The sequence below is a fragment of the Parus major genome, chromosome 1 (genome assembly GCF_001522545.3).
Source record: "Parus major isolate Abel chromosome 1, Parus_major1.1, whole genome shotgun sequence".
In the NCBI taxonomy this organism is placed as follows: Eukaryota; Metazoa; Chordata; class Aves; order Passeriformes; family Paridae; genus Parus; species Parus major.
This window is the reverse complement of record NC_031768.1, coordinates 30,805,385-30,828,818: the sequence shown is the minus strand read 5'-3', so window position 1 is coordinate 30,828,818 and position 23,434 is coordinate 30,805,385. Positions and strand designations below refer to the sequence as shown.

The 23,434-nt window shown below is 37.8% G+C and overlaps 1 protein-coding gene across 17 annotated transcripts in view; it reads right to left on the bottom strand.

The window, feature by feature from the left end:
• Positions 1 to 23,434, bottom strand: part of INPP4A (inositol polyphosphate-4-phosphatase type I A) — a 79,417-nt gene that overhangs the window by 20,032 nt on the left and 35,951 nt on the right. For 3 of the 17 annotated variants that reach the window (XM_015623167.3, XM_015623176.3, XM_015623194.3), the window contains 16 exons: positions 23,263 to 23,307; positions 21,702 to 21,820; positions 21,470 to 21,586; positions 20,388 to 20,467; positions 19,856 to 20,009; positions 18,810 to 18,900; positions 17,987 to 18,134; positions 14,975 to 15,105; positions 14,501 to 14,605; positions 13,597 to 13,705; positions 11,924 to 11,941; positions 9,280 to 9,463; positions 7,600 to 7,818; positions 6,171 to 6,441; positions 3,623 to 3,655; positions 837 to 1,009 (listed from right to left, as the gene is read on the bottom strand). In XM_015623167.3, the coding sequence (XP_015478653.1) occupies positions 837 to 1,009; positions 3,623 to 3,655; positions 6,171 to 6,441; positions 7,600 to 7,818; positions 9,280 to 9,463; positions 11,924 to 11,941; positions 13,597 to 13,705; positions 14,501 to 14,605; positions 14,975 to 15,105; positions 17,987 to 18,134; positions 18,810 to 18,900; positions 19,856 to 20,009; positions 20,388 to 20,467; positions 21,470 to 21,586; positions 21,702 to 21,820; positions 23,263 to 23,307 (1,997 nt within the window). The remainder of the gene's footprint in view (positions 1 to 836; positions 1,010 to 3,622; positions 3,656 to 6,170; positions 6,442 to 7,599; positions 7,819 to 9,279; positions 9,464 to 11,923; positions 11,942 to 13,596; positions 13,706 to 14,500; positions 14,606 to 14,974; positions 15,106 to 17,986; positions 18,135 to 18,809; positions 18,901 to 19,855; positions 20,010 to 20,387; positions 20,468 to 21,469; positions 21,587 to 21,701; positions 21,821 to 23,262; positions 23,308 to 23,434) is intronic. The other 14 variants (XM_015623232.3, XM_015623245.3, XM_015623238.3 and 11 more) reach the window with 11 other exon arrangements.

Genomic DNA, 23,434 nt, shown 5'->3' with positions numbered 1-23,434 from the left:
GATGGTGACTCCACCACTTTCCTGGGTAGTCCACTCCAGGTCTTAACAACCCTTTCCATGAAGAAATTTTTCCTAGTATCTAATCTAAATCTCCCCTGGCACAACTTGAGGACATTTCCTCTGATCCTGACACTTGTTTTACATTTTTGATACTACCTTATGGAACAAAAGTCCTGCCAATAATGTCCAAGAAATAAACTGAAACAAATGAGCAAGATAATGATTTCACAGGAAAGCAGACACTACACATGGAAGTGCAGAGGGCAGAATATTTTTTTTCTGTGGGCAGTGGAAATTTTTTTCGTGCAGACACCTGCTAGTCAGTGTCTGACACAAGAGATGCCAGCAGGTCTAGAAACAGAACTTCTGAGAAAAAAACCCAGAACAAATTTCTCTTCCCATAGGTGAACTTATGTTCTTAGGTACCATATGTCCTGCTGGGTTTCTCAATGAAGAAAACAAGGTAACTGAGGGAGTACACCTGCTATTTACAGGCCTTTCTTCCTCCCTTTTTCTCATCTTACTTTTGCTTTAGCTCAGTGGCATTGGAAGGCAAAGGCTGTTTCTGAATACAGAAGTATATTTTTACTAGTTCTGGAATAATTTGTATTTTCAGTAGTGAATGATTGTGTAACCAAGGGGACACCTAATTTATGTATTGTCAAATGCAAGTAACCAGTAAGGACAGGATAGCACAGCTTGTGGAGGAAAATCTTGAGGGGAAATCAGTGTCAAACCTGGGAAGAGATCTTAAAAATTCTGGAAAGAGTAATCTTTCGTATTTCATAGAAACAATTGTGGAAGTGAAATCAAATCATCCATATTTGTTTGCTTACAGTCTGGCAGAAGACAACATCCCTGCGATACTGAAGGCTCAGGCAGAGCCCTATTGTCGGGGCACTGTCCTGCATTAATAAAAAGACCATGGCTTTCTTTGCCTTGTCGCTCATCATGGCTACACAGTCAGTGAGTGTGGTCAGCAAGGGATAAAGAGCTTCACTCCATTCACCTGGTTAAAAGAAAAAAAAATTAGCAGCAGTGGAAGTACTTTATTTGAAACAAATACACATTAAGAAACCTCCTTTGCAAGTCAAAGTTGTTAATAATTTAGAACTCATTTTATTTTTGCTGGATGGTTATTCCCTGCTTTGTAATAATTGAGTAACCTTACAGTGTACTTATTGCAGGAGGAAAATATGGAGAATTTTACTCTGTAAAGCTGCTATGACTTTCCAGACCATGTAAAAGTTACCAGAGTTTGTGCCCACACAACAGGCTGTACAATATGATTTGGAAATCATAACAGAAATATGAATAACTATATACAGAAGTGTATATAACTGCATGTTCATGTTCAAACAAACCCTTTCACTGCACATGCATGGACAGACAGTAAGGAGTTCATTGTATTACAGAAACAGGACCATCTTCTTAGCCATTTCTGTCAATGAGATCCCTGCCAAATATCCTACCTTTTGAATCTCTAGGCTCATAGGTATATCATTCAACTGCCTCACCACCTTATTGATCCTTATTGCACCTCAGTGAGGCAAGATGATGCTCATCTCCTATTTGCAGCTAAGAATAATAAGGTGTGAGGTAGGAAATTAATGCAGGTACTCTTTTAAGTGCTTCCTATCTCCTGAGCAGTTTTAAAGGCTTTAAGCTAGATTACAAGAAATACTAAACGTAATGATTTAGATGGGAGTCACACAGGTTGTTGGAAGTACTTTGGAGCTTTTCTTCCACCGAAATACACAAGATATAACCCAGAAGGATTCTGTTCAAGGTCCTGCACAGGAAGCACAGAAGTGAAACTGTGTTGTTCAAGCTCGTTTCTTTTTAAAGGGCAGGACAATGTTTTATTTTTAAAAGCACCAGAGCTCACAAACAGCACACACACAACTCCCACCCAGTTGGCTGTAGGAACAAGGCAACGTACAGACCAGAACCTGCATGAATGAAACACTGAAAGTCCCTGGAAGGAAATTGTTTGGGATTTTGATTCAAAGGCAAAACTAAGAGTCAGTAATAATATGTGTTCCTTTGATAACCAGCCAAAGAGAGGAATTCTGGAAGTCTGTTAACAGAAACATATCTGGTAAGATTAACAGAACTAACCTTTTGGCTTTTGTTCTATGTGGTAGATAGATAATCTAACAAACTACACAAAGAGAAAGTTGTTTGACTCTGTCATTGCCTTAAAAAAAAGTAGGAAACATCAAAAGAATAGACAAGGAATCACAGATTGTCTTTTAAATTCTATTAAATATTTTATCTCAAAATTAGTCAGATGCCATAACATGGCCTTGTGAACACTTAGAAAGCAAAATACAAATGATACTAACAGTGTTTCTCTTACTGCTATTAAGAGCTTTTCCGTAAGCAAATGAGAATAACAAGAACTGAAAATATCTTCCAGCACATCATCATCTCATTGACTGTATGTACATACATGTGTATAGTTACTAACTCAGCAAAGATTTAAAACTGTAATGTGTCTGACAGCACTTCATTTGAAAGATATGTTTATCTTCAGTAATCACAAAGTACACTGGTGAAGATAATGCAATTATTAGGTAAGTTTCTTTCTTTCAACATTCACATATAACGCAGGGACTCATCTGGGGCAGTGAGCAAAAATCCTCTGTGCTGTGTATTCTCTTGGTTTCAAATTCTGGCCATGAAAAAACAAACCCTTGTCAGTCTGTAAAGTTCTAAATTATTTTTGCTAACTACTTTAAAGAGGTGTCACCTGTGTTCTTTTATTTTTTAGTCAATGGTAGTTGTTATTAACAGTAGTCAGAAATTGCACTCCCAGTCTCAGATTAGGTTGGAACAAGATAGGGGTGTTGGGAAAGGCAATGAGTTCAAAAAGTGAACTTTGCTGACTATATACTACCGACTATTTCATCAAAAATTAATGTCTTATTAAGAGAACCAAATACATAAAGCTTGTAGGATGTAACATTAGGTGGGAAAAATTCTTGCTTTTTTCGCCCTAAGGGTCTCTCTTCTCTAGAGCAATAAATACATTATTAAAACCGTTGTCTTCCAAGACCTTGAAAAGATATTTTAGCCTTTTCATATTAAGTACAGAGGGACAAGGACAGAAGGTTAACACTGGGATGAGACTCCTAAATTCTGTGTCCTGAAACATGAGACTTGCAATCCCCAACACTACTTGGTGTGCACCCACAACAGAGGTTTTCCATCAGTCTTGTTGACTCTTCCATGTTCTGCTCGACTTCTCATTCAGAAAGACCAGTTCAACAGCCTGTGTGAAAGGGCACGTCTGAAATATTAGACTCCCACAGACTTCAATGACATTTGGAACAGGCCTCAAACCATTGTCACCTACATCAGTTTGCTAAAACACATCAGCTTGGAGAAACCAAAGAGGCCCTGAACAAGCGCTCTCCCATATCTGGGCATGCGAAATGACCAGATACCCCCTGCACTCTTGGGAAATAATAACTTCTCAACAGCTTAGGTAACTCACGTGGTGTTGTAAAGCATTGCCATTTCAAAATGGTCCATCTTAAGGCAAGGCACTTGTTCAGTTAACTATGAACAAACCCCTGCTGTTTTCAGAAGAAGCAGAAGCCATGAATGCACATACCTGGGGCAGATTCTTCCGGAGTAGGGCTGCAATCTGCACAGAAATGGAGGGGCAACATGCATGATTAAGGAGCAGCAACACAGTCTAAATACAAGCAACTCAAATGCTCAGTGCCAGGGTTCTCAAACATTTTCACTGAGTGAAGAGGAGCTCAGCAGAAATGCTTTATTGCCCACAGGCATGGAGGGCATGGACTGTCTCCTCCACTCCACGGTTCTGATCAGAGGAACACCTGGATGGGGACTTGGAGGAAAGCCAGTACCTGCTAGCTCAGAGGCTCGCTGTGGATTACCAGCAAGTGCATCGTCAATCCCCAGTGATCCACAGGGCACAATTTGAGAACCACTGGTTTACTGCAATTATAGATTAAGTTTGCAGTAAGGCTGCTAAACAGAAGAGCAAAAGACCAGCAGTAAGTTCAATGCACTTAACAGAAAATGACATTAAGGCATCCACAATGCAAGAGTAATAAAAAAGCAGTACTTAGCTACTTTAGTTTAAATTCCATTACACAATTTCTGAAATAATTAATTAACAGAAACATTAGAAGGTATATTAAGGGCTGAAACCCCACCCGTGAAGTCTGTGAGTATTCCATACTCACTTCAGTGGGAAGATCAAGCTGTCAGATGAAAATATACTATAGGTCAATGCTAACAGTAAAAAAATAACATATGTCCTGTTACAGCAAGTCCCGCATTAATAAAGAGTAGCGTACTAAGCTAACAGGATTTAAGCTTCTGTTGTTTATATCTTTCCCTTGTACTATTTCAGGTAGTATTTTCTTTCACAAACATTTATTTCTAAAGAGATCCTCTAAAGTCCTTTAATAAAATTTTACTGTCTCTCTCTTACCAATTGAGGAACTATCTTGCTTGTCTGGCTTTTACATTGCTTTCAAAACAATTTCTGTCTGCTCTCTGCTCATTTGTTCAAAACATAGAATTACTAACAAGAAAATAATTAATTCTTTGAATACACAACAACAAAAATGTTGTGATTCTGAACTTAGGTGAAGGACCTTCTTTGTCCTTCAATTCTGCCCCAGGTTCTGCCAGTTAAATAGAAAGATTTATTTTTTTTTCCTATTTTGGAGGGACAGCAGGGAAAAGTTACAAAAATTCTTTGCACTAACAAAATCTTAGGTAAGTCCATGCAGCCAATTCCACTTTTATATGGTGTAAGTGTCAAGACCCAGAGTAGAATTAAAAGATCCATTGAATATAGTAGAAAAATATTGTTCTAAGGTGTTTTCAGCATCGAATTGTCTTGGGAAAAGCTTCTGATATCACTCATCACAGATTTTTCCTGTGAATCTTTAACTTAAAGAATTCACTTTCAATCATTTATGTGAATGTGCATTGAAGGTTACTGATTAAACTTACAGGTGAAATACATATAAAACTTCATGTAAACTAGCTAGTAAACAAAAACATTTATAGGTATCACACTGGTAGAAGAAATTTAGTCAAAGATTCATAAAACAAGAACCTACTCTCCTATTTTTTAATAACACACAAAAATATCTAATCTAGAAAAAACATGGTTGTCTAAGATAATAAACTACAGGTGACATGCAAAGCTACACAAAAATATATTAACATTTATTTTCACTTCCTTTTGTCTTTTTTTTTCCTTAAGGCACTGCCTTCCACTGCAACACTAACAATGTGATGGACATGAAGTCACAGACACACATAAGGAACAAAGGGCTATCAAATGATCAGACAGAACAGGACAAAGGAAATGAGAACACAGATCAGACTTTTTAGAGTTTCACTTCGCCCACCTGCACTATTAAGTGGCCAAATCAGAGTGACCACACGTAAAGAATGTGAGAACAAGTCAATTAAATAAAATAATTCTGAAATTTAATGCACACCTTCCAAACTGTCAGTCTAAACTGATAAGGATATATTCCATTCACATGCTCACAATTTTACACTTCAATACAGCACTCACTTGAGCTTAAATTTTGAATGGATTATTCAACTAAGAGCTTTCACTGCCAATTCCTACATTCCAGCTACAAGAAGTCTAAATAACTGAGTGCCTCAGCACCACCATTTGGGTTAAAATTTGCTTTGAACTCTGTTAGGTTCACCTACATTCAGCTCAATCTAATGGGTCTGCTTGGTCCTCTCTCATGCTTTAGCAGACTAGCTGGGACTATCAGTTTTTCAGTAGTGCCTGCACTTCTCTCATGTTTTATTTACCTCTGATAAGCTTTGGTTGCTGCAAAGAATCTGAAGCCAACAGGAAAGCTACCAGAGGTGGTAACCCATACAACTCTTTAACCAGCTTAAAACCCACAGAGCAAAAGCCAAGCGACACCAATGGATCTGGCAATTATTTCCGTGGGACCAGGATTCCAAAATAAGTAATGGGTTCAGCAGTTCCCAGTACATCAACAGCTCTTTCTGCCTGACATCACTGCTTAACACCAGCACTGAGCTAAAAACACATGGAGGGCTGTAAGGGAGGCTCAGGAATGATGCCAGCACACAGGAAGAGAGCAGCGGTGAGAAGCAGTGTCTGGCATACGCACTTGTCTTGAGAGAATGGCATGCACAGGATGGTGTGGATGAAGATGGTGGTGAGGATGATGAAGATGGTGAGGATGATGAGATCTCATTTAAATCTTCTGGATTTATCCAGTAGGCACGACTGTCCCGATTACCTTTCTTACTACTACTGCTGACGTCACACTGGAAAACGTCTTCACAGCTATCACTTTGTAGGCGTTCCTTCTGGAGAAGTTTGTCCACTCTCTGTATGATGCACTCCAGACTTTTGTCAACATTCAACCAAACTTTCTCCTTAAAAGAAAACATTTCTTTCTCAGTTTAAAACCAAAAGAGACATTGGGTAACAATTCCCTTGGTGATATATTTCCTCCTGTGATTCTAGTCATAATTCCTCTGCAAAATTTCCTCTGGGCTATTATGATTGCATGTGTGCACACAAAAATGATGGATATATAAGTAAAGTATACCAGGATGTCAATAATATGTAGTGACATGACTTATGTGGTAAATTGCGAAGTTATTTTCTGTGTAAGCTTGCCAAACAATTTTAAGATCCTCTTTCTGCACTATTATTCCAATCTCTAGCTGGCACTACTGTTTACTCTTGAAATTCATGTTTGACATAGTAATCGTATACAATCACACATCTCTTTTTTCTCTGTAACTCAGTGAACAGGAGATAAAATTAGTGTATTATAGTAATGTCTAAATACTGAATTAATTTTATTTGTATGTTATTGCTGTGACTTTGACAGTAAGTCAAAGTATGCTAAAATAGTTACAATTAGCAAGGATAAGGATCCATTTCCAAAATGAATTTGCTTTTAAAAATTGGTATTTCAGAATATAAATAATTGCTTTAATTCATCTTGACTATTTATGAGATTTATTTAACTTCTGTTTATTTAATACAATGACAGAATTTACGAAGTCCAATTCTCATTTTGATTGGCAGGCAAAAACTATTTAAGCACTTTTTGCAAACTCTTTTAAAATGCTGTTCATAATTGAAATAGTGGTTGACTGGAAGTTCTAAATGGTCACAGGAGAATTTCTGTAAGAGGAAGGCTAAATTGCATAGAAGCAATAATAATAATCATAGCTAGAACCCACAAAATACACTTTATTTGGGAGAATGCAAAAGCCCATTGTAGTATGGTCAGTTTTTCACTTTCAAAGCTATTTACTTTACCTTGGACCTCACCTAAAAAATGTTATGCATCTGCTGCAACAAGTTCCACTTTTTAGGAGACCCAGAAATATTTATTAAAGCCTGCTTGTATTGCCATGCCAAGGAATAACTGCCTGCAGGACAGAGACAACATCTTTGCTAGCTGACCAATACCTCCTACATACTCATCCTATGTATATCTGTTGAGCAGCTACAGAGCTTTTTAAAATAGAAATTAAAAAGAGCAAAGGATTCAGCACCCCATTATGCAAACATACCCATTCTTCTTCATGCCAGTCCACCTGAAGAGAAGATCGGCTATTTCTTCCTGTCCATCTGGCCACAAGTGTATCTTGATCATTCCTTAGCATCACTTGTTCCCCTTCTCCAGAGGTTGGAGATGCTTTTGAAGCTATATAGTCTGGCCTTGCAGCATTCAGTCCATGTATGGAATTGGCCAACAGCTTGCAGTCACAGACTGTGACAAGTTGCCGGGTCTGAAAAGCAATAAACCCCCACATTTTGAAAATTTTTCATTATTCCATACACAATTTATACTGCATTTTTTTCAAGAAAGAAAAAAAAAAAGTATTCTATAGAAGAAAATATTGCTTGAAGGTGCCTTTAGAATACCTTTACAGAATGACCTTAAAAATAGTGTAAGATCCCAAAACACAAATTACACATTTCCAAAGTCTGTACTACTATATTAAATTTTTAATTGTTGAAAATGTCACTAAGCAATGTACAGATCATCCTTATTTGCACCTCAGCTTAGAACAAGGTGCAGACACATGTGCAGTGTTTGAGCACTGGAACAGGCTCCCCAGGGTAGGGGTCATAGCACCAAGCTTGACAGAGTTCAAGTGTTTGGACAATGCTCTTGGGCACATGGTGTGAGTCTGGGAGTGCAGGACCAGAATGATCCTGTTTAGTCCCTTCCAACTCACTGTATTCTATGATTACATGATTTTTATACCCCACACAACAGTTTCCACACCAGAAGGATCAGGCTTCACCCCCATCACCCTGTCCAAAATTATAACAAGACTGAAGAGGACTGAAGGTATAACCCACTAATCAATGCAATTTGCTCCCTATCTTATTTAACTGTGTTGTATTAAACACACTTATTTCTGTAAGCCTATGAATATGAATATGAAAACTAGGTGGCCTGTGTGTCTACTAAAAAAAGTAGAAACAAGACATTAATATGTTATATATTCACATATAATCCCATAGATCAATTATACACTGTACTTATTTAGAATGAGTATTATAATAAATAATACATTTACATGAGGTCCCATTATAAGTTGCATGCATATCCCTTCCACTGAGACAATTTCTGGCAAGCTGATTAGCACTACTGCTGTTTAGAACCTTCAGATCTGCTTCAAGGACAGAAGAGGTCAGTAAAACTGTACTTGGGTTTTTTCTCCCTGTAAGATTGTGTTCAGCTGTGGGTCCAGTCTGTTTTTTGTTAGCACACATCAAGAAATAACTGATTTACATTGCTATAATTCAAGCAAAGGCTGTGTCACCATTATTCCTTATTTCACCAGTGGAAAAATACAGAATTGTTTCATTAACTTTCACATGGTTGCTGCTACTTGATGGATGACTCAGAACATTAAAAAATCCCAGGTGGTTATGGAGAAAAGGATATAAAAGAAAGTGAAGAATGCACATTACTGAATTGTGATGAATGAATACAGGGAATCAGAGGACATTGCTCTCCACTGCACTTTCAAGAGGAGGTGAAGTGAGAGTGTCACAAGTAGGAGACAAGGTAAATAAAAAACAGGAACTTTTAAAGGCTGATATAATTGTTTTTGGTCTATGCATGTTACAACACCCTACTGAAAAAGGCAAAACTGATGTTTCAAGTAAACCTACTAAAGGTACAGACAGAACAAACAATACACTGTGCTTCAGTGGGGAAATTATTCTCCTACCTTATCTGCTAGGATGGCGAGTGTTCTTTCAAGGCCATTAGCTGATCTATCCTTGGCAGCTCTTGAGAGCCTTTCTGCATAGTAACTGACTTGCGTTTTCAGGGTGTTGATTTGTGCAATAATTTCCTTTGCTCTAACAATGTCCTGTGGGATGTATATTATAGACTGGGAACTTGTTGAAGTGCTGAAAAAGAAAAATTGATTTTAGGGAGGAATTGGTCTAGAGGTATATACATTACAGTGGCATGCTGGGGAATTAATGGCAGACAACAAAAATTAACCTAAACTAATGATAACGGTGAAAGTCCAGTGGGCAATTGCACAGCAGGAACATGATCCTAGAGACTTCTCTGCCTTTAATAAAAGCATTCAGAGGCAGATTTACTAATCCCTAATATCAAGGGGCTGTGGGCAGAGTGTATGCCAGAGGGACAGCTTTGCTGAGGAAAATGTGGGTGACAGATTTTGCCATCAGATACAGAACCACTGTTTGCGGAGACATCTTGCTCCATTCTCCCTCTCCTTACAACACAGATACTTCACTGAGGCCTTGTTTACAAACACATATCTACTAAAATAATGAAAAGAAAACCTGTGCTACTTCCAACACAGAAATGACACCCAGTTCTGCAATGCAAACACTGTGGTATTAACAAAAACGTCCTTCTGCTAGTATAGAATTTCCCTGTGTTGCAGACCAGAATCAAATTATAGCAGCAAAAGCAATTTTATGATACATAAAAAATCAACATGCATCTTCAGGCTAATCCAAGGACACTATTCTTTGTGTAATTTCTGTTAGCACACAATATACTAAACTAGGGACAAACATATCTTTATATGGGGATAATACAGCTACACTAAGACTGCTTATTTGAAAGTGGAGAACAGTTTATACCCTTTTAAGTTTAGATGTCTACAGAAGTTGCTTATCCAATCCAAGACAGATGCCCTACAACTGCTGGAGAAAGAATAGCTCTTTCAAAGGGTAATTTGATCTCACCTGAAAGAGTCATTCACAAAAGCTGCCTTTTAACTTAGAAAATTACTCAAAGCCAAAGCTGTGCTCTTAGTTAATTACTTGGAATCAACTGACTACTACTCCCTTTGTTAAGCAAAATGCTGGGTTCTTCCTTCCAGTAGGAAAGGTACCCAAAGACCAGGCCTTTACATCATCTCCAGCTGTGCCAAGTGTAATGCCCATTCACGACACGGCATCAAGAATGAGGGGACATCAATTGTGTATTATCTTAATTTTATTAATTTTTCTCAGTCATAAATGGCTTCAGCATGGTAACAGCACAGAAGAACCTACTGTTTGCACTGATCTCAGCACTGTTAAATGGGGACAGCCACACTGAGAGGTTACATGGAGAGGAGTTTCTTTGTCAGGCATGGTGACCACAGATCATGACCTCCAAGGAGTGTGAACTCCTCTGCTCCCCTTAGAGCAAAGCTGTTAATTTCTGCAGTGTATCTGTGAGGTAGGACACGAGGGTTATGTGGGGCACACTTCAAAACACACTTCAAAATTGTGCCACAACTCCAATTCTTGTCCCTTAACAGATAAGGCAAGGAAGAAGCCTAATGCCAGAGTCTGCCTGAGCTCCATCACAAAAGAAAGTGAGGAATTTGTGTAACTCAGAAGTGATCCTTGAAAGAGTTTCCTTGTTTGTGCTCTGATCACCCACCCAAGTGGGGCAGAGAACAACCACACCCCAGTACTACTATGCCATACAGCACATTAATCTCAGCTTTTAGGGTTTTCTCTGTACTTGACTTGTGCTTTCTAGTGACTGGTGATCTTAGTGACAATTCCTCTGAGCAATTCATTTCCACGACAGTGTGGTTAACATGCATAAAGACATAGTCGGCAGAAAAGGCCATGCAGCATATTGAGAGTGGATTTAGAATTATTATATTTTTAATTATAAACATTTGCTAGGATGATTGCAGAAAAATTAAGGTGTAGAGTTCACATATACTTACTTTCCAACCTGCAATTGCTTTTTCAAATGAACAGCTCTCACTGTATTATCAAACTGTAACACAGACTTAAACTCTCAGAGAATTATGGATTCAACCTTAATAAGAGTTATTTAGAGCAGAACTTCTGCAGTTTTGAACCATCCAGTAATGTCTGCTTTTGATAGCACTGGACACCACAAAATGAAGAAAAAAATTATGTAAAAATGTTTAAATAAAGACATGGGTTACAAAAATATACACCATGCCAAATCTGTCAATATTAAGGTTTTAAAATACATAAATTATCTTAATTATCTTCCATCACTGCCATAAAAGTTTCTCATTCCAGATAGTTTTCATTGGAAATAACAAAGGAAAATATATAAAATCCTTGTGTTCTGATTTTCAGTTTCTTTACTTCTTAATGATCAGAGAGAGCCAGGAAGCTAGCTGTTCATTGCAAATAAACATTGCAGATGAAATGAAATTCACTCACACATCATGTTCTACAAAGCAGCTACAATTACTTAGAGCACAATTAGGGATGCCATGATGCATGACATTAAAAAGCCCTGCACACTTTAAAACACACCAGATCTCTGCCAAAAAAAAACGAAAATAAAACAACCCAGAGAACAGAAACCCTCTATAGAACTCTCAGAAACAGAAAACTCACCAACACTCCTCATAACTGCTACAAAAACAAAAAACCAAAATAAAATTAGCAGATTGTTAGCAAATACCAAAAGCAGAAACAAAACAAAGTATGACTGGGGAAATAACTTATTTGAGTCATTTTTTCAATAAGGTGGGTACATGAACTTGTAAGCAAAAAACCACAGATTGCCAGATGACCATGAGTTGATCTGGGGAAATGCTGTGAAGGCACCAAGCACAGTTATGCCAATGATAGAAGAAGGAACAGAATACAACAATGACACTGAGGAGATGGATCTCAGTTCTACTATACTGTCTTTTTTGATAACATAGATGTACTTAAAATGAAAATTGTTCTTCAAATGTTGAACCTGCAGTTTTCATGAACCCAGAAAGAACAGTTCTGAAAAACTTAGAGGACAAGTATTGGATAAAAATTAAACTCTCTAATCAACCTAATAATTGGGTGAGGGGAAAAAGAACAAATCCACATGGGAAATTAGCTATTGCAGGAGTAAGAACCACTTCAGTGGCTATGCTGACAGAAGGAGGTTATTTCAAAAAGCAACAGTGGTATCAAAAGAACCGAAAGGGTGAGCCTGGCATACCAGTGTTCCCAAGCTTGCAGTTTCCTCTAGTCTTATCCTAGTGCACTCTGTCAGCCTGAATAATTACACACAGTATTTCTGCATCAATCTTTTTATCAGAACATATCTGACTGACGTTCACACGATGCTGCTATTCATTTCTCTACTGCCAAAATTAATTCTGCAGTTGATTCCCACGTCATTCCCTCCTCCTATCAGCTCCAAATCCTACTAATCCTTTCTTTGGAAGGGCATTATCAAGGTCTCATTTTCCCTGACTACAACAACTCCTTGTCCTGCTGCTCTTGTGTTGTAAATGCTCCATACAGTAGCAGAAGCAGTGCAGACCCTTCAGCACTTTCTCTTCTCTGGGAGCTGGAGTGGGTGTTCTGTTAGCAAATGTGACCTTCTCAGCTTCTGTACCTTCCTCTAGTCTACATATCCACACTTCTACAGAGGTCACTCAGCTGTCCCTGCAGACAGGACCATGGGGGTCAAGTATCCTGCCTGTAGGGCAGAGGCCAAATTCAGAAGTCCAGTCTGTGCATAAGTCTTCAGGCAATGCAGGAAGGCCTCCAGCAATTGTTTCAGAACGAAACCCACTTTGTCAACAAGGAATTTACCAATCAGACACAGCAGGTTCCTGCTAAAGGGAGCTTAGCAACAGGACCTTGAAGCTATGAGAGCGGTGAAAGTCTCCTGAAAATAATGGGTTGAAGCATGATGTAGTGCAGTTGAGGAGGTTCAGCAGACAAATGTTCTGACCCACAATTAGGTAGAACCCAAACCCAACACCTAAAATAGCTAAATTAAATGACTCAACAAGTATTCAGAAAAAATAAAGTTTTCATAAAAAGGCTCTTAGAAAGAGCCTGTCAGTAAACAAATAAATACAGTAATATAAGGAAGAAACTGTTTTCTCTCTCCCTCTTTGGAAAAAAAAAACCCACAGAAAATATATATATATATATATATATACACACAATATTGTATAGTAGTACTACTGAATGAAATAAAAACAGAATGGAATGATTTTCCAAATAACTGAGCATGGACCAGGAGAAAAAGGCACAATAACAGCTGACACAATAGTATTTCTACTTACTGTTTCTTTGCCTCTTCAAATTTATGCAGCTTTTTCCGCAAGCCACCTGATTTAAAGCCTTGACAATGAGCTGCTGGTGCTCCTATGGTGACTATGTCGTAGTTCTGATCTGAGATGGACAAAAAGGACTTACAAATGAAAACTTGTCATCTTTAACAGAGACAAACAATTGTGTAAGTTCAAAAACTTTTCTGAAAGTAGTTCCTGGAAAACTTTGCCATGGTTTGAAAGACATGGAAAACTGAGTTGTTCTAGAGGCCCTAGAAATCAACCAAACACTTTTTCAGGTGAAAGACCCACATGTGAATGCAGGTCCTCTGTTTCCTAATCTAGAAGACTGACAGTGAAAAAGAAGTCTTGAACACTGATCCGTATTTAAAGCTTACCACTACAGGAATCCCTCAGATGGACACATGAGGCAAGTCTGTGCCCATGGTCACAGGGAATTACTGTTAAAAGCATGAAAAACCCAGGTCATTTTATGATGGAACAAGCTTGATTTGGAAAAAACATGATTTTGCATAATCATACATGTTGATTCTGGAGAAAAAGCACACAAGCTTAACAAGAAACAACAGTCAGAACCTTTTTTATTCTACTGCAATTCAAAATGTTTGGAAGGGACACAGCAACTTAACCCAACCCTGGTACAAAGGCTAACTTGTGCCACCTTGAGTTCAGTTAACTCCAGAACTTAGTTTTGCCACCTGTAGGGCAGCAGTAATTATACTTACATCTCTTCTTCTGCAAAGAGATTTGGAATCTGAGAATAAAAGGTGCTACAAAAATGCCAAGTAGCACTACTACAGAAGTTCGTAGAAACTTGGCTGTGTGGCTGAAGACAGAAAGAAAGAAAAAATGGAGAGGAAAGAAACAAAATAAGTGAAGAAAGAGAAACTAATACCTGATCCTCCATCATCCTGGACTCTCATCCTCTGTATATGTAAATTCGTAGGAACAAATTCCAATTTTTTATCAGCTTTCAAGCTACTGGCTTTAAATGAAGGGCCTGAGAAATGCAAGACACAAAAGTAAGCATAAAACCCTTGTCCTTGTGCCTATCCTAAAACATTTAAGAAGTTTAATTCATCATTTGTTATGTGCTGAAAGTAAAGAAAATTAAAAAGATAAAAACAAAACAAAATATTTCTGTTACAGTTTACACACGTCCTCTACTTTCAGAGTAAGATAAGAGAGCAAATAGAACAGACAAATATTCCCAGGTAATTAGCAAACTCAAATATTAAGAAAGACAAGAAACATAATAGCATTGTTTGTTCATCATAAAACGTTCTGGGTTGCCAATTTCCAAGAAGCACTAACAATCCTGGTAGAGAAGAATCACGTTTTTACCAACAAAGCAAAAAATAAAAATCACCTTTATACTGGTGCAGGTCAGTTAGATTTTCCTGGTAAGTTAAAATAATTGTTTGGTACTGTGTAACTATTTGTCGACGAAGGCTTTCCCAACAAGGAGACAGTTCTCCCAATTCTTCTAGTTCACAAACCCTGGGCAAAAAAGAGAAAATGGAGGAGGGTGGGGAGGGAAAGAGAGGTGTTTATGTCCATAGTCCACTTGACCAAGAATGAGTTTCACATCGTATCAACCAGCACCATCCTCAGCTGACATGCTCTCAATTTACCGTGTCTAAGCTACTCATCAGACTGGAAAAGCTTCCAAACATCCCAAAGCACAGGCTGAGCACTGTTGAGGTAATTTTCTTCCTCACAGGCAGAATACACTGTATTCCCCCCAGGAGCCTCAGGTGTTGGTCATAAGCAGAGCTTCCCACCTTTCTGCAGAAGCTCTCAAACTATATGAGTATTGGTAAATGATGGGAACTGTCATCATGTCAGGTGACTTGGGACAGTGAGGACCTTTAAAGGACACTTTACTGAACTGTGGTGGTTCTTAAATTAATTAGGAACTGTGACAGAGGTTGGGTGTTATTAACACCTGTCTGATGTTAGGTACAAGGAGTATATTCACTGGTAAGTTATGTACACAACAGTTGGCAAGGCCAGGGAAAGCCTAATAAGTGTAAGCATTAAGGCTTGGAGAGACTGCAAGCATTAAGCATTTGGAGAGACTGAAGATGAACCCACAAAACCTTCATCTAAGATCCAGGATTTTGGGCACTCAGGGTAGAATAAAGGAGGACTGGACATCCCCTGATATGAACAGGAAATCCCTGACTTTTCCCTTGTACCCTGACTGCCAGGTTTCCAGTCACACATGGCAATCCTGTGTTACATACTGTTCCCCCGCAGTGCTGCTGAGAAAATACCCAGTGTATTTCATGTATGTATGTGATGTATGTCACGTTTGTATTTCTGTCCTCTTGGATTAGTGTATTATTTGGAATAAAGGAAGAAGAGGAAAAAGTAAACAAGTCAACACCAGGCACAATTCAACAGCATGTTACCCCATAAAAGGTAGAACAATCATCTGTCAGAAGGATATAGCAGTTCTTTTTGCAGTTCTCTCAATATCCCTAATTCCCCAATTTTAACCAATTGCCTGTGTATAATTTAAGACAGCATTTCACAGAGCAACTCCCACTCCACAGTACTTAAGATATTATCCAAAATAACTACATTTCCAAGAAAAACATCAGATTGATTTGCCAACAGGCAACAAAGTATATTTATCAGTGACCTAGATAAAGACACTTCCAGTTTCATCTTAAAACTTGCATTCTGCATAAGATGTTATTATGATTACTTCATCAAACTCCCTGCTCAAGACCAGCCATGCATCTGAGCCCTGGTCTTCCTGAAGTAAATTCACAGCTTAACACTTCAAGTTTACTTGTTTGTCACATATAGCCAAGCAGCAAAGAATATGTATGCCATAAATAATGAGGCAGTCAAAACATCACACCCCCCAGTGAGAAGTTTCCTTTCAAAGAGCTCTGGCCCAGAAGAGTTTTATCTAAGAGACTGCAGTTATGATTATCCAAGGGCATTTTAAAAGTCATCAGGATGTGAAGACAAAAAACAGCTGTACTTGTGTAGCTGTCTGTCACTGCTCTGGGCTGCAGCACTGTGAGAAAGGAGAACAGAGCGCTTGGTCAAATCTGAGCGACTCCATGGAAAGTGTGATTGTGCATGTTATTGAGGGTCACCTCAACTGAACAGAGACAAGGGAGCCTTTCTCAGTAATTACACAAAGACCTATTTACCTTTGAGCCACAACACCCAGTGTACATATACAAGGTCATATTAACAATCACCTGGGCTGTTATTAACCTGTACCTGCTTACAAAGGCATCCACTGATCTCTGTATGATTTTAGCAAGAGCCTCTGAACAGTCACATTTCATGGTCAAGGCCTCAAACTTCACTGTCTACAGTCTTACAGAAAGATACCTTTTTGTTCATTCACCCTAAATTCTCCTTATCCTCAAGTCCTTAACCTACATCCATTATACACGGCACCTTAAGGATAAGCTTTCCAACTCTTTATTATTACTATGGTTATAACTCATAATGAATAGGTGCCTTTAAACCTACTGTGAGGAAAGCTGCAGAGAAACAAAGATACAAAATAAAAAATAAATAATCCATGACTAAATATCCAATGGCATACCCCTAGCCTGCTCCATCAAGGTTGTGTCAGGACAGCTGAACAAGATACAGAGTTCAATTTCTAGAATCTAAGAGCACATCACTAAAAACACAACATCAGAAAAAAGAATCAATGTGAAGTTCAGAAACTCAAATAGGTTTCCCATGCATTACAAAAAGTGTCTGCCATCTTCCCGTGAGAGTATATAATTTTCACAAAATATTAAAATACCTAAAATGAATGGATTAACCCATGATTTCAATTCACAGTATCACAAAGGAACTGAAATGTCCTAATATACAATAATAAGAGCACAAATTAGTTTTAATTAAGGTCAGACTTAGTTAAGGTCTATAGGATTGAATTCAAACACAATTGAAATAAAAGCCCATTACTCAAAAACACATCTAAAATTCTTTAGCATTCCAATCTTGGCCTTTATTAAGCACACATAAACCATTAGATTTGTAAACCACAGCCTACAAATGTAGGGAAGAAACACTCATAAATGAGTATGTTGCCTGGAAGAGAGTTAATTGCTTCAAAAAGAAGCAAACTCAGAATAAACCTACAAAATCCTTAACAGATTTCTTTCTCCCTCCCACCTCCTAAAATGTCATTACTGTGCTACAGCATTTCATTTTACTTGCATTTATAATGTTTTGTTTTTCATTCAAAACAACTCTTCTGACTCTCAAAGCCATTTCTTATCTCACTGAGTAGTTAGTGCATTAACACAGATATATTTATGCCTTTGTAACTCAAGAGCAGCCACATCACTGCTGTATTACTGCACATGCAAACCATCCCAAGACTTACCTTGCTGCATCTTCTTCTAGAAGCAGCTTCACAAATTGTCTAGGGATGTGCAGCGACAGGATGCTCTCTGCCATCTGCTCCAAGATTCTCAAGTGGTTTCCATCAGTGGTTGGGAAACGATACATTCGGCAAATGGCACCACCAAACACTATAGAAATAAAATGATACTATTTAAGCCTACAGTTTGACTTAGAAGTGTACAAAGTCTCTTCTTTCTTAACATTAATGGCTTCAGTTTACTAACATGCTGAAACACCCTGCTGTCAAGATCTGGTTTAACCAGACATCAGTCTACCTTTTGCAAACATGGTCATTCTGCAATGACCATTCTTCAAGTGTTTGCAGGAAAAGCCTCCACTACATACTACTTACTACACTGCTAAGGAAATTAAATTAAATACATATTCACCTTTTAAAATGGTTTTTGGTTTTTCTTTTGTCTATGTACTGTGCATTTTCCTCTCATGCAATCATTTGCTGGAAAACTAACCTTTCTACAAGATTCATTTTTTCAAGCAGCTTGCTTTCCTCTGTCCTTCTCCTCACCCTGCAACAATTGCTTAGGACTATGGAATTGCATGAAAAATGTTATATTACAGTCAACTTAATGGCAAAAGTTTGCTTCTGCTGTTTTTACAATATGGACTAGTGCATATAACAAGATTATTTATTCTGGTATGACCCTGAAAGGACTGCTCAGTCAGCAGCCTGCTCCTATTCAAATGAAACATCTGCTGAAATGCCCTGGGGCCACAGGCACACAGGGAGAGATTAGTTTTTATTGATACCTAAGGCTAGCTTGTTACAGCCCAGGGCAGCTTACCAGATTTCAGTAGTGCATCCTTCCGCAATGAAGCATATTTGGATCTGATTCCTAAGGATTCTGTTAAACTTTCATCAACTGGCAACACAGTCTGAACAAAAACAAAACCAAGAAAAACCAGAAATAGTAAAGAATGAAACCTCAGTGCCCAAGCAATATGTAGTGATGACCTATCAGAGAGACTTCAAAGAAATATTCAATTCCACACATGCCTTAAATAAATATTTCAAATATTTTTACTGTGGACAAAAAATATTGCAGGCTGGAATAACAAATCCTAAACATTCCTATTTACTTCTACTGCACAGTTAAAAATGCCACAAAAAATTTATTCAGCCTTTCAACTATTTATGCTAGCACAGCTCCAGAGTCCTTACAGGTATTGCATCAATGGGCATCAACAGATCTGGAGGATAAAAGGGGATTCTATTGCACACTGTGAATTTGATACACATATTAGAGTGCAATGATCACCAAGATACTCAAAACACAAGCTTTACAGGATTAAATATATATCTAGGTTGAGAAAGTCCTGCAAACATCTACTCTCAAACAATTATTTGGGGATCAGGAAAAAAAAAAATCCAGTAGTCAAGTAACTTTTTCAGTTTTACTAAATTCTGAGAAATCCCTAACATCCTCACTACAGTTTTGCTTAATGGTACACCTTCCAATCCACGATCTGAAATATCACATGTCTCTGAAACCAGTTATCCATGCAACAAGTATCCATGAAACAAGTTATCCATGAACAGTACCAGAAGCCTCTTCCAATGAAGAACATGAGTACTTGATACTAAAGCTTAATCATTTTAAATTAATTTTTTTTCCCAAGATTTTTAATCTCACACATGAGCACCAAGAGCTCTGCAAAACTCAAAATGGCTTTATCATCGTTAGGCTGCTCCTTACAGTATTTTGAAAATGTAAAGCACTACTAGGTATCAAGAGGGACAGGAAAGTTGATAGCAGATGTCAACCCAGCTAATTTCAATGATGGCAATAAATCTGCATTCTTCTGAATTTGGTACAATGCTCATACTCACCCTTCCATTAATTGTATCAGGTGACCTTGTCACTGGAGGCCTTTGGTCAGATTTTTCCTCCATCTGCCATCCAATAACTGTGATGTTACCAACACGGTCACTTTCAGCCGACCTGCAACAAATACTCTGCGTTGAGATTTTTTTGGAGGAGGACCTGTTCATCAACAAGGAGACACTTATAAAAGGCTATTAATCTTCAAACTTAAACAACATTTTAAACAGGAAGCTTTTCAACTTCATTTGGAGTAATTTTATAATGGGTAATTTTATAATGGGTTATACATTCCCCTTATTCTGTAAGGACGCTGTATGGAATTGAAGGCAGCCTAGGTAGTGCTCAGCTTATACATTTGAGGGTAATATGAAAATGAGAAGAAATGCATGTATTCACACTTTGCTAATCAGAATATACTTAATATCAAAAAAAGGGAGTTTAATTAAGTCCATTTTCAACTTAGCCATTAAATAAGAGGTTTTCATCATAAGCATGTTTTGAAGAATTAACACTTAAAGCAAGGAAAATATTACTAACCTTAGTGTTATGTGCAACCTGTGGTACTTCTCCTGAAGAAGATCCTTTACAGTGAACGTCCCAGAACCCAACAAATACATCTGAAAGAAGATGAGTTGCAGAATTGTATTTACCTTTACAGGGAGCAAAGGCTTTAACCACAGCACTGAAGGGCAAAATACAGTTATTATGCACAATTGTCCAAGAGCAAAACTATAACCAAATATGCCATATATAACTAATTAAAATATCTTAAAATTTAATATATTTGATAATTTATAAAAGTTTTTCTTCTATTGAAGGAATATATGCATTTTTTGTTTCCCTAGGATATACATGGAGGCACCTCAATATATATGAGCTTAGGCCAAGCAATACAGGAACACTGAAAGCAATGACTGAACAGGGCTCAGGCTGCATCCTTGACCCAAATTTGTCTCCTCCTGAATAACTTACTTCCTCTGGAAATATTCATTTTACCCTAGAGCTTCCCCATGAAGCACTGAACAGAGAGTGACAGCTCTTCTGCCCCTGAAGAAGCCACAGAAGAGCAGACACATGAGGCCTGAAACAGTATTCTGGACAATAGACTGAGAATAAATGGCCTGTATTGCCCACAGATCCAAGTAGCAACATGGGAGTGCTGACACTAAGTTTTTTCAGTAAAGGAGTAAACCTTACCCCTGAAAAAAATCTAATGTATCAGGGCAGGGTGATCCCTGGAATTCAGGTGCTCTATTCCAAAGTACAGTTTCATTGTGGCTTTTTGACACACGCTAGAAGCCTCAGTTAGGGATGTTGGATCCTATTCATTAACTAGTTCACTAAAGATGTCCACAATGTAAGAGCTCAAGTGACAGGACCTTTTTAATTTATGGTTTCTAAACTTGCTGCAGAGAAGCCTTATTTGGGAAAACTGGCAATGCTTTTCATTTGCTAAGCCAATCTCATTTGTTCCTCCTTTCCCTATCTATCTTATTTTCTATATGATCAGTGCTGCTATCCTGTTGTTTTCTTCCACAGAAGCTACTAATTTTTTCTCTTTGGCTCTCATTTCTTTGCTCCACACTGACTGGTCAGGCAACAGAATAAAGAAAACTTACTGTTCCCTGAGATCTATCTTTGACGTCATACACGGAGAGCTTGATTTGTGTCATTTGATTGATAAGAGAGTCTTGGAAAAAGGCAATGCTGCTTAGAAAGATAGGATTACTTGTTCCCTGGAATCATAAACAAAAAGCCAAAAGTTAATGTAAGGTGATATTTATTAGGGAAGAAATTGCTCCTGTGTTAGCTTTGATTTTAAACCTAATCTAGAAGTACCTCAGCACTTACCTCAATAATTTCTGTCTGTGCATGCTTCGTCCAGAATGCCTGGGGAGGTGTAGTTACACTCACAGCTACAAAACTATTTGGTTTTCGATCTAGCGATGGAGTTAGCAGCTCACTGCAAGCTTTGGGTATGCAAGAGATAAATAAATTTTTGTTCAGAATCTTTTTCATATTTTTGTAAGACTCTACATTTTTATAAAGCTACATTATATACCTTGAGCAATCAAATCACAAAGGGCTTAATATTCATCACTGCACTATAAATGCAGACATTGCTCACCTTTGTACATGCAAACAGTAAACATGCAATCAGCTCAGTCTGGCTCCAAGTTCTAGAGCTGCAATTTAACAGCCCACATTCATAGGTTTTCTCCTAGTAATCTCATGAGGGTGGCTGCATTTGATTCGAAGTCATGCTCCATTAAGCCCATTATCAAATGGCATTTGCCCAGGGAGAACCAACAGAAGCGCCTGAACATTGATCAAGCAGCACTACTGAGGAACACCAGCTTGTAATTGTAAGATAACAGCAATTTATTTCCTCTAAAATGTTACTGTGAGTTTAACTGCTGGGAAAGGACTACAGTGAGTAGGAAACAGCTTCCAAAAATTTCAGCAAGTGACTCTACACAACTACATTAAACTTCAGAGCCAAATTCTATCTAGCTAGATACAGGTAACTACGGCGTGGTCCAACTCTGCTTCAGCTACATGCAGGAAGCTAATTCTGAAATTTTGCTAAACAGCTTTGTAATTCTAGATATTTTTAATTTGTCTGAAAATAATTGAAGTACCTAATTCTAGATATTTTTTCTGAAAATAATTGAAGTACGTTATTCAGCTCTGAGAATGCTTGTTAAGATTATTATTCATAACACAATTGCACACAACTGAGAAAATTTTCTAATTTTTCATTAGCACACTGTTAAGAGCATAACTTTCCAAATACTAGACCACTATTAAGCCAAGAAAACCATCCTGCAGTTGAAACTATGGACTGAATTTTCATGAAGAAAATATTTTCTACTTATTTTTCCAGTGAGGTGAGTCAATGAACAAGCTTCCTGTCCAAATTCAACCATCTCAGAATTCAGACCACTTCTGCATCTCACATTATCACTTGACAGCAAAGACCACAGAAAGAAGTTGTGCATAATTGGCAATTCTTAGAAAACATTCTGCCCTAAAATGGTGTTGCCAGCAAATCTTCAGTTTGCTTGAAGATCTGAGCTGCTGATTTACTGACAGTGAAGGCAGTTTCACTGCATCTTCACATAAACAAAGTAAACATTTAATAATAATATTCACATAGTAATTATTTAAAATTTCATAAGACCGATGTTTTAGTTACAGACTTTTAGAAACTTCACAAAATGGAACTGCTGGTTGCTTATCAAAAGATACTGTACAGGCAGCATGAAAACTGTACCACATCTCCATAAAAATCAGAGCAAAGTTGCAAACCTTACTATATGAAATGCGCTTCAAAATCAACACTTATAAAAACTCACACATATTCAATGGCATGCATTATCAAAACTAGCGTAAAAATCACTAAGCCTACCTAAACTGAACTCTAAAATCGGCTCATCTGGATCCTGAATGTTTCCTGTAAATCAGAAAAATTAAGACAAGATTAGCCAATTCACATCACTGCCACATGAATTCTTTTCTGAAGTTGGAATCACACAGAAAAAAAAATGACATTTTATTAAAAAAAAATAAATTCTTTAATT